At 38.4% G+C, this 15,492-nt stretch overlaps 1 protein-coding gene across 1 annotated transcript in view; it reads left to right on the top strand.

Moving 5' to 3' along the window:
• LOC126109580 (disks large homolog 5-like) overlaps nucleotides 1-15,263 on the top strand; it is a 76,643-nt gene extending 61,380 nt beyond the window's left edge. Inside the window, exons 8-10 of the mRNA XM_049914615.1 lie at nucleotides 9,853-10,018; nucleotides 10,231-10,396; nucleotides 14,951-15,263. Coding sequence (XP_049770572.1) covers nucleotides 9,853-10,018; nucleotides 10,231-10,396; nucleotides 14,951-15,077 — 459 coding nt within the window. The 3' untranslated portion in view covers nucleotides 15,078-15,263. The remainder of the gene's footprint in view (nucleotides 1-9,852; nucleotides 10,019-10,230; nucleotides 10,397-14,950) is intronic.
• Nucleotides 15,264-15,492: the final 229 nt, after the last annotated feature.

Raw genomic sequence — 15,492 nt, 5'->3', positions numbered from 1 at the left:
CAGCTTTCGAAATGTGGTGCTACAGAAGAATACTGAAGATTAGATGGGTTGATCACATAACTAATGAGGAGGTATTGAATAGGATTGGGGAGAAGAGGAGTTTGTGGCACAACTTGACTAGAAGAAGGGATCGTTTGGTAGGACATGTTCTTAGGCATCAAGGGAGGACCAATTTAGCATTGAAGGGCAGCGTGGATGGTAAAAATAGTAGAGGGAGACCAAGAGATGACTACACTAAGCAGATTCAGAAGGATGTAGGTTGCAGTAGGTACTGGGAGATGAAGCAGCTTGCACAGGATAGAGTAGCATGGAGAGCTGCATCAAACCAGTCTCAGGACTGAAGACAACAAGAAGATATTTGCATGCAGTGGGGAAGGGTAAAAAAAAATTAGATATTTGGGTAGCACATGGCCCAAGCCAAAATCACAAAATTGAGTGGGTGGCCATATATGCATCTCCGCTTGTGTCATCAATTAGCTCATGAACAACACCGACCATTTGTATGTTGTTGTTGTTGAGAAATGATGTCTTTATGCTAACTTAAGGAAAACGCAGCAGCTACTCACTGTACAAGACGTGCATGCATCCACAAAAGATAATGTTATGCATCTGGTAGAACAATGACGGTATGGTGTACTACAAATTGCTTCGCTAAGGCGTAACCATTACTGCTGACATTTACTGACAACAACTGAAATGTCTGGCAAATGCAATCCAAGAACAATGACCGGGAAGATAGCGTGATGTGATGCTACTCCACAGTAATGTCCTCCTGCATTCTGCAGGACTGAAAAGTAATACTGGAGCTGGGTTGGAAAGTCACTCCGCACCCACCTTATTCACCTGATTTTGCGACCTCAGATTTCCACGTTCTCTGCTCTCTATCAAACAGCTTTCAAGGTACTCCCTTTCCAGATGGAAACACCCTCTGAGCATGGCTCGACTAGTTCTTCACCTGATAGCCACATGATTCCTACAGTTTAATTGGAAAGTTACCCTGGCATTGGCAGACTGTTGTAAACATTGAAGAAGAATATGTCAGTGATGACTAAATCCTTGTTACGCGTATCTGTTGTGTTTAATAAGCTTAGGTACAAATGCTATGAACTTACGCAGCAACCTAATAGTATGGAGGTTAGTGCTTAATGAAGAAGAGATTGTAGAAAGTCAAACAATGGAAAATTCAGGTTGGAATGCAACAGTGTTATGAAAGAGATAGTTGCTTCTCACCATATACCGGAGATGCTGAGTTGCAGATAGGCACAAACATAGGTTGTATTTGTGTGTGGAGAAGAGGGAGGGGGAGCATATTTTTGATAAATATCTTGTTGGCTGAAAGCTGATTTTCTGACAGTTTTTTTTCTTGTGCCATTCTGCAACTCGGCACCTGTGCTATATGAGTAGCAGCTGTCCTTTCCATAATATTGTTAGATTTTAGAAAGTGTTGCAGGTGTCACTAAGTGGAAGGAACACCTTGGCATTTTATAAGAAGCTGGAAATTTAATTAAGATATGAGGATGGTTTGAAAAGTTCTCAGAATGGAATAGAAAAAAAGTACTTACATCACTGAAACATTTTTTCATTTTTCAATGTAGTCTCCTTGTAGACTAATGCACTTGGTCCAACAATGTTCCAGTGCCTTGATCCCATCTCGAAAATGAGTTTCCTCCAGACTTGCAAAAGAATTGTTAATTCCAGCTATCAATTCCTCATTTGAAGTGAATCTGCGTCCACCAAGAAAAATTTTTAGTTTTGGGAAGAGATGGAAGTCTGTCAGAGCCATATCAGGTGAATAAAGTAGGTGTGACAAGAATTTATACCTTAGTTCGCGTAATTTTGCCATGCCGCTGGCACGTGTGGGGGCACATGTCAAGAGTCGCAGCACCCATCTTGCAGATAATATTTTCATTTCTAATTCTTCAGTTTAAATGCGATATACCTTTTCAGATGATATCTGGCAAGTGTAAGCAATTTCACGCACTTTCAATGGGCGATCCTCCACACCTATTTTGTGCACTTATGCAATGATTTCTGGAGTAGTGACACGTCTTGGCCGGCCACTGTGCGAATCATCTAAGATCTCTCGACCAAATGTAAATTCGTTCACCCACTTGGCAACAGTTGTATATGAAGATGCATTGTCCCCTAGTGTATTCTGGAAATCGGCATGAATGTCCTTTGCTTTCATACATTTCTTTACAAAGTTCTTAATCTCTGCTCGAATCTTGAATTTTCATTTTTTTTTTTTTCTTCCTTTTTTCCCCCCATCTTTGCAAATCACTACGTGGGAGCAACAGAGCCAAGTCACAGCCACAGCTCTCTTCCGAGAGCATGACACCTGTTTACAGACAACAGTCCAATGAATATCACGTGAAACACTCGTTGTGCTGGTGCTGACCTCTTGTGGTGATTCCGAGAACTTTTCAAACCACCCTCGTACACCAAAGAAAGGAAGGAGTGCCTTACTTGTTGTTGGTAGACTAAGCTACATGAAGACATGTGAAAATTTGTTCAATAAAAATATTAGAATGGAGGAGGGATCATGCGCTTCCGTTATGATACAATGGTTAAATTGTGTTGAAATTATTTCAGTAATGTATGAGATCATGGAAGTAAGTGCAGTCAGCTGGTTATCACCATTCCCTACATCTACATCTATACTCCACAAAGCAAAGTCAGGTGAGGGTGGATGGTACGTTATGTATCAATGTCGCACCCCCACACTCTTCCCCATTCCATTCACAAATGACTCGTGGGAAGAAAGATTGCTGATAAGCTTTCATGTGAGGTCTGGGGTATCTCTAATTTTCCCTCCACGGTCTTGTCGCGAAATAGTGTGTACATAAAGTTCAAGAATACTTTAAATTATCGTCGACTGCGGCAGTCGCTTCCCGTATTCTCTCCCAGAGCTCTGCTACATCACATGCTAGGGCGGTACATACACCAGATCTATAATGTGTCCCCACATTAAAAAGTCACACGGAATGAGATCTGGTGATCGGGAAGGCCCTTTCATGAAACAGCTGTCCCCTTTTGTAGCAAGGACGATCTATCGATGCGGCAGCTCCGTGTTCAGGTACCGATGAACTTCGCAATGAAAACGGGGTGGAGCCCCATCCTGCTGAAAGATGAACGGAGAGTCTGATTGCATTTGAGGCATCAGCCATTGCCCCAACATGTCCAAGTAGGAATATCCAGTGACAGTACTCTCGGCAAAGAACAATGTGGCCTGTACAGTTTTTGACGCGACACAGCACAAAGAACATTTACCTTTGGGGAATCGTGCTCAAATTCAGTGCATTCATGTGGATGCTTTGAACCCCATATTCAACAATTATGCCTGTTCACTTTCCCATTAGTGTGAAAAGTGGCTTCATCGCTAAAAATTAAGCGATCAACAATGCTATCCCCATCCTCATTCAATTGTTGCAACTGCAAACAAAACTCAAAACACTTGTCTTTGTCGTCATTGAGCTTCTGCACTAGCTCCAATTTGAATGGTTTCATGGACAGCTTCTGTCACAGGACTTTCCACACTGTCATTGGAGCAGATTCCTTTGGAGTCTTTACAAATGTCTCTCGTACGTGCTCCACATTCACTTCACTTGCACTGGGACATCTGCCTCTCTCTGTCGGGCACAAGAAACGCGTCGTAACAAATTTGTTGTGCCAGTGGTAAATGGCCTTCCATGTTGGTGGCTTCTTGCCATACTTGGTTCTAAACAATCATTGAACAGCTGTAGCACACTTGTTTTTCTCGAATTCCAACACACAGAAAGCTTGCTCTGCACCTGAACGCGCTACATTTGCAACTAGCACTGATTATCAGCAACTTAGCAAACTACGCTGTGGTGGTATACATAAAAAAAAAAAACTTTCAGGGTTTCTCTTCAAAATGACATGTATAATATCTGTCCAATGTTTGGTTCTTGTGCAATAAATAGTGTGTTCCCGGACTATATGTACACCCTGTACATGTTGTAGGAAGCAATATACTAGTAACTCTTCTAGGAATGATAATTAATTGAAACCCTCAGCTCCCGACAGGTGTTGTTGATATACGTCGATGGGGACAGCTGAAAATGTGTTCCCCGACCGGGACTTGAACCCAGGATCTCCTGCTTACATGGCAGACGCTCTATCCGTCTGAGCCACCGAGGGTACAGACGAATAGTGCGACTGCAGGGACTTATCCCTTGCACGCTTCCCGTGAGACCCACATTCCCAACTGTCCACCGTCTATATACGTAATGTACCTAATAGATATTTGCCCTTCCACTCATTACTCGCGCACACCAAGTTGTCTATTCCCATAAGAGTTCAGGCAACCTGTGCGCATTTGCACAGACGAACGTCAATGGCTGGATAGCCTTTAACTATATATATGAAGATAGTAATTGTTCTCGAAAGAACAGATACCATTGATCACCGTGCAGCTTCTCTAGAATAAATGATAATTAATTAAAACCCTTATCTGCTGACAGGTGTTGTTGATATACCTCGATGGGGACAGCTGAAAATGTGTGTGTGTGTGTGTGTGCCATGTAAGCAGGAGATCCCGGGTTCGAGTCCCGGTCGGGGGGCTCATTTTCAGCTGTCCCCATCGAGGTATATCAACACCTGTAGGCAGCTGAAGGTTTCAAGTATCATTCATTCTAGAGAAGCTGCACAGTCATCAATGGTATCTGTTCTCTCAAGTACAATTACTATCTTCATATATATATTCTAGGAATGTACGCTCTTGGAAGTTTTGACAGTAAAGAGCACAGTGGTGCAGAATGCTTCTCTTGCAGCGTCGCTCTGGGATTAGCTGAGCATCATCTTCACTCTCTTACTAAATGAACCTTTAACGAAATGTGCTGCTCTTCTTTGAATGCCCTTGTTCTTGTGTCTTTCCTGTCTGATACAGAAACCAGCCTGATGAGGTTCATAAAGTATTGGTTGAACAAGGGTTTTGTAAGCTGCCTGCGTTGTGGGTTGCCTCCATCTCCACAGGATCTTCCAATGAGTCTGTTTGGTGTCAGCCGCAGCAATAAGTTTCATGTGTTCATTCCACTTTAAACTGCTCCATACGTACATTCCTAGATGTTTTATGGGAGTGATTGCATCCAGTGAGTGTTCTGCAGTTGTTCAGCCATATAGCAGTGGGTCTTCCTGCCTATTTATTTGCAATTCATTAAATTTGTTTTACGTTGAGGGTCACCTGCCAATCCCTGCACCAAGCATTGATCATTTGCAGATTGTGTTGGATTTCGATTCAGTTTCCTAGTGTTGCAACATCTCTGTACACAACAGTATTTTCCATGAATATCTTCATGGTACTTTCAACATTAGGACATTTATGTATTGTACATCTGAAGGTTTCTCTCTATTGAAAATGACATGTTGTTTTCTGTTACCTAGAAAATCTTCAGTCCAATCACTCAGCTTGTCCAATATTCCATATGCTCCTGTTTTGTTGTCAAAGGTATGAAATTGTGCCGAACACATTCCGGAAGCTGAGAAAATGTTTTTTCCCCTTTAAAATTCATTTTTGTAAGTTAGTTTCTGTAGTTGTAAATTATTTTATTGAGGTTGGATTCCTCTGGAAACCATGTTCTCAACTACCACAGTATTAGTGCTGTAAAGAAGAAAAATGGCAGCCTCAGTTGTAAGAGATTTGAAATAATTTATTACAGCAAATTGATTTGTCACCGCATGGCCATTTTCAGTACAAAAATAAGTATTGAAGACTCGTGTAATAAAAGCACATACTAACAACTTCAACATGGCCGTCCGCAGCTTGTGGTCTAATGGCTAGCGTTGCTGCCTCTGGATCACAGAGTCCCGGGTTCGATTCCCGGCTGGTTAGGGCATTTTATCTGCCCAGGCACTGGGTGTTTGTGTTGCGCCATCATTTCAACATCATCATTATTTGTGAACATGGCTAAAATTTGACTGTGTAAAGATTGGGACACTGTACAGGCACTGATGACCGTGCGGTTAATCAGCCCACAAACCAATCATCAACATACTCCTCATCCAACGTTTATTGTGTGTTGAGGTCATGTTGAAGTTATAATATGTGCTTTTATTGCACAAATTTTAAAACTAATATTTGCACTGAAGAGGGTCCTGTAGTGAATGAAATAGATTTTCTGTAATAAATGATTTCATCTCTCTTAGAATCGAGGCTGCCATTTTTTAATTTTTTTTTTTGATACAGGAGCTATTATTATTATTGACTTTTTTTTCTCAGACTTAAGTCTGGTTAAAAATGGAACGTGACGCGGACCTCGGTCAAGCGTGACTTCCTTGTAACTGTATGGTATATGTTATATTGCATTTAGGAACTTTCGGGTAATTGAACATGTATCAATAATTACAGATTTTTGTAGTTGTATATATATGTTTGGATGTAGCTGTATTGCATTGATGTACTGGTGAATATTGTGAGGTATGACTCCTGTAGTTGATAGTATAATTGGGATAATGTCGACTTTATCCTGATGCCACATGTCCTTGACTTCCTCAGCCAGTTGGATGTATTTTTCAATTTTTTCTCCTGTTTTCTTCTGTATATTTGTTGTGTTGGGTATGGATATTTCAATTAGTTGTGTTAATTTCTTCTTTTTATTGGTGAGTATGATGTCAGGTTTGTTATGTGGTGTTGTTTTATCTGTTATAATCGTTCTGTTCCAGTATAATTTGTATTCATCATTCTCCAGTACATTTTGTGGTGTGTACTTGTATGTGGGAACGTGTTGTTTTATTAGTTTATGTTTTATGGCAAGTTGTTGATGTATTATTTTTGCTACATTGTCATGTCTTCTGGGGTATTCTGTATTTGCTAGTATTGTACATCCGCTTGTGATGTGATCTACTGTTTCTATTTGTTGTTTGCAAAGTCTGCATTTATCTGTTGTGGTATTGGGATCTTTAATAATATGCTTGCTGTAATATCTGGTGTTTATTGTTTGATCCTGTATTGCGATCATGAATCCTTCCGTCTCACTGTATATATTGCTGTTTCTTAGCCATGTGTTGGATGCGTCTTGATCTATGTGTGGCTGTGTTAGATGATACGGGTGCTTGCCGTGTAGTGTTTTCTTTTTCCAATTTACTTTCTTTGTATCTGTTGATGTTATGTGATCTAAAGGGTTGTAGAAGTGGTTATGAAATTGCAATGGTGTAGCTGATGTATTTATATTTGTGATTGCTTTGTGTATTTTGCTAGTTTCTGCTCGTTCTAGAAAGAATTTTCTTAAATTGTCTACCTGTCCATAATGTAGGTTTTTTATATCTATAAATCCCCTTCCACCTTCCTTTCTGCTTAATGTGAATCTTTCTGTTGCTGAATGTATGTGATGTATTCTATATTTGTGGCATTGTGATCGTGTAAGTGTATTGAGTGCTTCTAGGTCTGTGTCACTCCATTTCACTACTCCAAATCAGTAGGTCAATACTGGTATAGCATAAGTATTTATAGCTTTTGTCTTGTTTCTTGCTGTCAATTCTGTTTTCAGTATTTTTGTTAGTCTTTGTTAATATTTTTCTTTTAGTTCTTCTTTAATATTTGTATTATCTATTCCTATTTTTTGTCTGTATCCTAGGTATTTATAGGCATCTGTTTTTTCCATCGCTTCTATGCAGTCGCTGTGGTTATCCAATATGTAATCTTCTTGTTTAGTGTTTGCCCTTGACTATGCTATTTTTCTTACATTTGTCTGTTCCAAAAGCCATATTTATATCATTGCTGAATACTTCTGTTATCTTTAGTAATTGGTTGAGTTGTTGATTTGTTGCTGCCAGTAGTTTTAGATCATCCATGTATAGCAAATGTGTGATTTTGTGTGGGTATGTTCCAGTAATATTGTATCCATAATTTGTATTATTTAGCATGTTGGATAGTGGGTTCAGAGCAAGACAGAACCAGAAAGGACTTAATGAGTCTCCTTGGTATATTCCACGCTTAATCTGTATTGGCTGTGATGTGATGTTATCTGAATTTGTTTGGATATTAAGTGTGGTTTTCCAATTTTTCATTACTGTGTTTAGAAACTGTATCAATTTACGATCTACTTTGTATATTTCCAAAATCTGTAGTAACCATGAGTGGGGTACACTATCAAAGGCTTTTTGGTAATCAATGTATGCGTAGTGTAGGGACCTTTGTTTAGTTTTAGCTTGATATGTCACCTCTGTATCTATTATCAGTTGCTCTTTACATCCTCGTGCTCCTTTGCAGCAGCCTTTTTGTTCTTCATTTATAATTTTGTTCTGTGTTGTATGTGTCATTAATTTCTGTGTGATGACTGAAGTTAATATTTTGTATATTGTTGGTAGGCATGTTATGGGGCGATATTTAGCTGGGTTTGCTGTGTCTGCTTGATCTTTAGGTTTCAGATAGGTTATTCCATGTGCAAGTGTATCAGGGAATGTGTATGGGTCTGCAATGTAACTGTTAAATAATTTAGTTAGATGTGAATGTGTTGAGGTGAACTACTTTAGCCAAAAATTTGCTATTTTATCTTTTCCAGGGGCTTTCCAATTGTGTGTAGAATTAATTGCTTGGGTGACTTCATGTTGCAAAATTATCACTTCAGGCATTTGTGGTATCATCTTGTATGTGTCTGATTCTGCTTGTATCCACCGTGCATGCCTGTTATGTTGTACCGGGTTTGACCATATGTTGCTCCAGAAGTGTTCCATGTCTGTTACGTTTGGTGGATTGTCTATTTTAATGTGTGTGTTATCTATTGTCTGGTAAAATTTCTTTTGGTTTGTGTTGAATGTTTGGTTTTGTTTCCTTCTATTTTCACATTTTTTGTATCTTCTAAGTCGTTTGGCCAATGCTTGTAATTTCTGCTTCTTTTCATCTAATTGATCTATCGCTTCTTGTTGTGAGATTTTACCTAAGCTTTTTCGTTTTTTTCTGACATTTCATTTTTTATAAATTGTGTTAGCTGTCCAATGTCTTTTCTCAGTTTTTCTATTCTGATCTGTAGCCTGTGTTGCCATGCTGGTTTTGTGGGTTTCTTCTGTGTGTTGGTTGGTTCTGATCTCTGCCTAGTGTGTATATTTAGTGTCGTGAGTGCTCCTATATAAACCAGTAGTTGTAACTCTTCCATAGTTGTGTTTTCATTTATTTTGTTGTGTATGATTGCGTTGGTAGTTTTTATTGTTGTTTCGACTTGTGGGTTAGTTGGCGGTCTATGCAAGAATGGTCTAATGTCTGTATTTGTGTCTTTGTATTCTATATATGTCAGCTGAAATTTATCTTCTATATCTAACATGTGTGTCACTTCGTGTTCTATTTGTGCTTGTTCTGGTGGCTGTCTGAAGATTTTGTTTTCCTCTGATTGTTTAAAATTGATGCGTGTTGTCCTTTGTTTGCTCTGGGATGTTTGAGTCCATTACTGTATTTTCTTCTTCTTCTTCTTCTGATTGCACATTATTTTGTTCCAGTATTTGTTGTACTTGTTGTTTGATGTTTTCTAATTCTGACTGGGGTGTCCTTTTATTTTTTATTATTACACGGATCTGATCAGATAGTCGTTGTTCTGTTAAAAATTTTAATTCTGGGTATCTGGTAATAAATGTTGTGTATACTTGTGATCTGTATCCAGTTGTGTTGGTTCCTAGGTTTGTTGCTTGGTAATAACAGAACATGAGGTGTCGGTTAACTTCATCTGACCATCTCATCCTCTCTTTGTTTTCCTTCTAGGGTGGTTGCAGGAAGCATATCCTGCAAAACACCTCTATTATTATTATTATTATTATTATTATTATTATTATTATTATTATTATTTGAGGTGTTAATGACAGAACTGCAATATCGTAATTGTGCCCCCAATCTTTCTTTGATTGCAGTTGCATGAAACCATGGTATCACTGATGAACAGAGATTCTACTTTACAAGAGACATTGGACTTTGGTACAGCATATAATGACTTGTTCTATATACTGGATCTTGTGGCGCAAAAGAGGATGGCAAGACATGTGACACTAAGTTTACCTGAAATGTCTATCCTCGCAGGTAAGAAATGGTAACTTGGAAAAACATTGCAAATAATGATTGGTCTTTAGATTTATGTGCCAGAACTTTGTAAGAACTGTGTTCACGATGGTCTGGCTGAATTAATTTCTGCAAAATGCTGCATTTTTAATAAAATAGAACAAAGTGACACCTGTAAAATCATTAGGATGATGAAACTTTGATATGGCTTATGAAACAAAAATAATTTTCAGACGATCCTCGTTTAGAGCATGTCATTGGCATGCACTCAGATGAAACACGTGAATCTGAAAGTTCCAACAAATTCTCAAATACCTGTGAGTGGAATCAACATATGGATGCTTTACTGTCTAATAATGATCAACTGGTTCAATCATTAAGAGACCTCATTGCTGTATGGTGAGTTCCAGCAAATGTATGTTTCTATATTTCAATTGATGTCCAGTGTATAATCTTGATTTAAATAATTGAAAGAACAAAATTCATATCTTCGTGGACTGACTGACTACTATGTTACAGGATATAAAAACTGTAACATACATATTTAGAAGTATTTATTGCAGTGTCATGGTGTAATGTCAATTTGAAACAGCAAGGTGTGAGGAAGGGACCTCCAGGAGTATGTACATCCTATTTGTTCTACACAAGTATCACACATTATTACTCTTGCATTTTGTTTTGGAAGTTTTGATTCGAATTCCTTTGTTCACCAGTTCGTTGTTTTCATTTCTATGAGAGGTATATGTGGCATCTTGAGTGCTCTCACTGTTCATCTCATTTACTTGTGATTGGAGTATATTCTTACAACATGACTCGTATTCTATAACCAATGTATAGTATGACAGTTTCCAAGACTACAGGAAGAGAACACACACATAATCATTAAACCGTCCAGTAGAGCTCAGATGCTGCTTACGGTTGCCACACCAGGGAAGGTTTGGGACGTTTACCATTTGTAATTTTGGTTCCAGGGTTCCCTAAATGAGTTAGACTGTGTCTGCTTTCCTAACTACTGATACAAAGACCTAACTGCAAGATGAGATCTATAGGTAGCACATTTCTCAACACTTTATTGCAGTAGACTGTGCGGAAAATGTTTCAAAGAGATCTTTTGCAGTGTATGTTAACTCTGCTGCAATCTTAAAGGTTTTGCAGTTTTTGATCCTGAATTACACATTTAATGCTCATTGCATGTATTCAATCTATATGTGTGATAAAATAGTGGTGTTACTTTTAATCACATGTCGTGTGCTGTGTTTGACTGACAGAAGCAACTAAGTGCCGAATTTGAATTGAAATGTATGCGAAGATAATGTGCTTTTTTTTTTTTTTACTCGTGCTTTTGTATAATGAAATGTGCAGATTGGTATCCCACATTAAAGATCTGTCCAAAACACATTATTTCCAGTATCGTTTGTTAAAATAGTCTCAGCAAAAGTGGCATAGGTAGCAAACTATTACCATTACAGGTATATTGTTCTGTTGGAATTATGTGTACCCTTACCTGGATCTGCACAGTTTATAGTTCTCAGTTGTTATTCAGGTATGGTCTGGATGCACAACTTACCTCACTTTCACCCTGAACCCATATTCCAAATATTTGTCTGATACACAGCACATTCTACTCATATTTTGCTATTCTGACTCACAATATGCACACTTATTTGTAAGAAAATAAAATTCTCAAGAACTCTGGTACAATACACTCAGAAGAAGAAACTTGCTAATAATGCATTTGAATCTCCCAAATGCTGTCAGTGAGTGAGGAAATTCTCAGCAAGTAGCAACTAAAGGTAACAGGACATGTTTCACATGCATCTTTTATGAAGCTCTGGTTAGATGGTCCTACTTGTGTGAACATGTGCTAGTGCTTTCCGAGACATTTACAAACTTTGCATTCCTTCTCTACAGCAGATAGAATTCCCAATTGATATTGTCATTCTACTAAATTTATTCCAAACCATTGTGGCATGGTTGTGCAGCAGCCTTATAATGTGATTAATATTAAACAGTCCCGGCCCACATGTTTGTTCTCAGTGGTTTTTAAACCATCTTCTATGGTTTGCTTCCTGTTAGGTTACCATTTAACCTAATAATTCCATAACTCTCTCTCTCTCTCTCTCTCTCTCTCTCTCTCTCTCTCTTTTTCTTTCTTTCCAGCTCCACACTGGTGACATCTTCTACATGGTTGAGAAAAACCTGGGTATTTAGGAAAAACTCGGTGGATAAATTATTTATTTTTTTGCCATTTTTTTCATATTGGTAATAAAGCATCTAAATTTAAAGTCCCATGATTAAGTTATTCACAAGTCTAACCCATTCTAACTTCTGCAGAAAAGATAATTTACATGTAAAAGTTAGTTTTATTGATTACCAGCTTAGCATCTGCCGCTTCACTCACTCAGACTGTGTGCTCTGCACAGATTTTTTAAAACTGAATTTTTATGTTGTTCACAAATTGCACTAACTTCTAAACTTTTCATGCTAATTAATGCCATAGAAGCATGGTCTTTCCCAAATGTACTTCTTACCAAAAAGTGATTCTTTTAGCTGGAGTCAAAGATGGGCATTAATCATGCCTTTTGCATTCTTGTGGAGACATTTCCATAGCAATGTTCATCCCTAAAACACATTTTTTATATGTAACTGATAAGTGAAATACCAATTTTCAGATTTTTAACGTTAAAATGTTTTTTAATACAAGAAAATATTTTCTTACACACTTTTATCTCTCGTTTCATCCCCTAAGGAGTTGAATTTCCAGCAACAGTGTAACAGCTATTTTTTTTATTTCTAACTGAGAAGCCAAATTGCAGTTTTGAGATTTAGCTTTAAAATATCTTCATAATGAAATATTTGCATAAACAATCTCATTCTCTGTTTCACCACATTAGCATTGTAATTTCCAAAAACACTGTAACGCAGATTTTTTTTTAAAAAAATGTCTATAACCAAGAAAACAAATACCAATTTTCATAGCTGTAGCTTCAAAGAAACTTCAGGAGTTCTTTAGAGCTATCTTCAAAATCGACTTAATAGCTAATATTTTCAAAAAGCTTTCCTTCTATTATGCGTGGGATTTCAAAAATCCCTTCCTAAACAATGCCTTCAGTACAATATCGACAGTCTCTCCAGATTTAAAGATCCTGTCTTTGGCAGTTTGGTTTGGGTGTGATGAGTCATTCACAACATTGCGTTTTATATGTATGATGGATAGATTGTAATTTAGAGAGAAACATTCAAATCATTTGGATAAAGATGTATAAGTAATAGCTAGATTCCTTACAGTTTGATGCCTGATACAAATTCATCTGTGCAAAATAGCTCAGTCAGAGCAAATTTTCAAAGGATAGAAAACCCAGGATGGAACATGGACAATATGAAAGGAGATAGTGCTGCTCACCACACACAACAGGCATTGAGTGGCTGGCAACAGATGATTGCTGGGAGGACTGTTGCCAGCTTTCCATGGGAACTACTGGTGGAAACTACAGTAGGATTGAAATTATGTGTTAGTTGACACTTCTGGCTTTGTACCTGCTTTCCTGAAATCGGAGTGCTCAATGTCGCACACATTCACTGTTGCCAAACTGCCACAGCAATTGGTTCATTTCCAAGTGCTTGTCTCGCTTTCTTTCTTGACGATGTTTTCAGATCCCGAAACCTGAGTCTGGCCCTCTTATTTTGTATTTCAGTATACCTGATACACGAGGCGCAATTCAGCGTTACGTATACAGTTTTTATAATCCTAGAGACGAGCTTATGTTAGACGAGCTTCGCATGACATTGCATGAAGCAGAATTTTCATCTATTTGCACTTGTTTTTCTTCCTATCATTCCCTTTTCATTGAAATCTGCTTGTGCTGTCTATAGCTGCAACTGAGTGCCAAACAGGACTGCTCAATGGTTGGTAATACGGCAGCTGGTGTAGGCAGTAAGAGGATGGTTTCAGATAATCAGTGAGAGAGAGAACTTACAATTTGCTTTTAGCACTGAAACTGAAGTTTTTCGGTCTGAGAGTTTGCTTGTAGAGGTTAACTCTAATAGCCGTGAAAAAAGTGATTGTGATTTTTGCTTCTGCTGTAGATTGTTGACTGCCACTTTGTTGGCTACATTGCAAATCATTAGGTTTTGTTTAGTTTAGGACACAAGTTTAAATTCAGGGCTGTACAATGATCCTTCTGGCGCAATTAAGTCGTGTGTCACTTAAAATCGGCTGTGGACAGATCATCTCCTATTGCTGTCTTATCTCGTGCCAACCGCTTCAGACATTGCTCTACATTACACAATAACAGCATTCGAGAAGCGAGCCCGCCGTGTTTCTGTGCCGCCTGTAACAGAGCGGTAGCCGGCAACGGATGTGGCAAAACTGTAGCAGCAAGTGACAGACGTCAACTATTGAGTAATTGTGATCGGAGCATAGTCGTCTGTAGAGCACTGACAACATGGAGGTACTGTGTACGTGCGGAAAGCAGGTGCACCAAGTCAGTTGCAACTGTCAGTGATCTCCTCTCGCGACTCCACTGTAGTTGATTACTGTGAAATTTGGTCGATTTTCCTCACCGAACATGAATATGTATCCATCTTAAGTACTTATGTATTTGTACTTGTTATTCGTTATAGGAATTAGATAGTGTTTAGACTTAATGGACATGTTAATCTACTGACAGTCTGTTTGAAACAGTAGATGAATGTTATCAGTTTATTAAATATGTGATTCCCTTTCTAGTGAACTGACTATCCAATAAAAAATTCATGTACATGTGAGTTAATGCCTGATCTTATTTGTCCTTATTGTTACATGTGTAGCTGGATATCAGTGTCATAAGTCTCTTTCTGCCAGTGATGTCCTGTGAATCTGTGCTTGTAGTTCTTTGCTGATTGTATCACTTACATCCACTGTTTGTTGCTGTGGGTAATCAACACAAAAAGCACTTTATTTCTATATTTTAGGTGGCAACAACCGTTTGAGACAGGTGTTCCAGAAGATATGGTTGTAAATGGAAAGAACATATTGCAGCATACAGCTCACTGGGATCGTGTAACAGCTTTCGTGGAAAGAAAGCAAATGAAGGAATAAGTTGTGGGGAAATCATATTTGAAAATTAGGATTTACAAATTTTTATAGATAACATCATATTGTTTTAATACTTAACAAAAGCTATGTTGCTCTGTTAACTTGCAAGAACCTGGTTGAGTTATAGGTTTTTACACGTTTATTTGTGCAATATGTAAATTAAAATAAACTACTTTCTTCATTATACTACTACATAGTAATGGTCTTTGCAATGCACCGATGCACAACTGTGATTTCATATATGTAAGTATCTGAGTATGTGGCATTGCCTGTGTATGCACCCCCCCCCCCCTCCCCGACCCATTATGCTCCCACCCCTCTCCGTCCATCTGTCGCCTCCACCTCGTCCATGTCTGCCCCCTCCCTTCCCTCTATGGTACATTCAGCAGCAAATGTGAATACTGTCTGCTAAATGTGT

This window comes from Schistocerca cancellata, chromosome 12, assembly GCF_023864275.1.
Source record: "Schistocerca cancellata isolate TAMUIC-IGC-003103 chromosome 12, iqSchCanc2.1, whole genome shotgun sequence".
In the NCBI taxonomy this organism is placed as follows: Eukaryota; Metazoa; Arthropoda; class Insecta; order Orthoptera; family Acrididae; genus Schistocerca; species Schistocerca cancellata.
The sequence above is the reverse complement of the archived record's forward strand: the minus strand, read 5'-3'. Positions and strand labels throughout refer to the sequence as shown.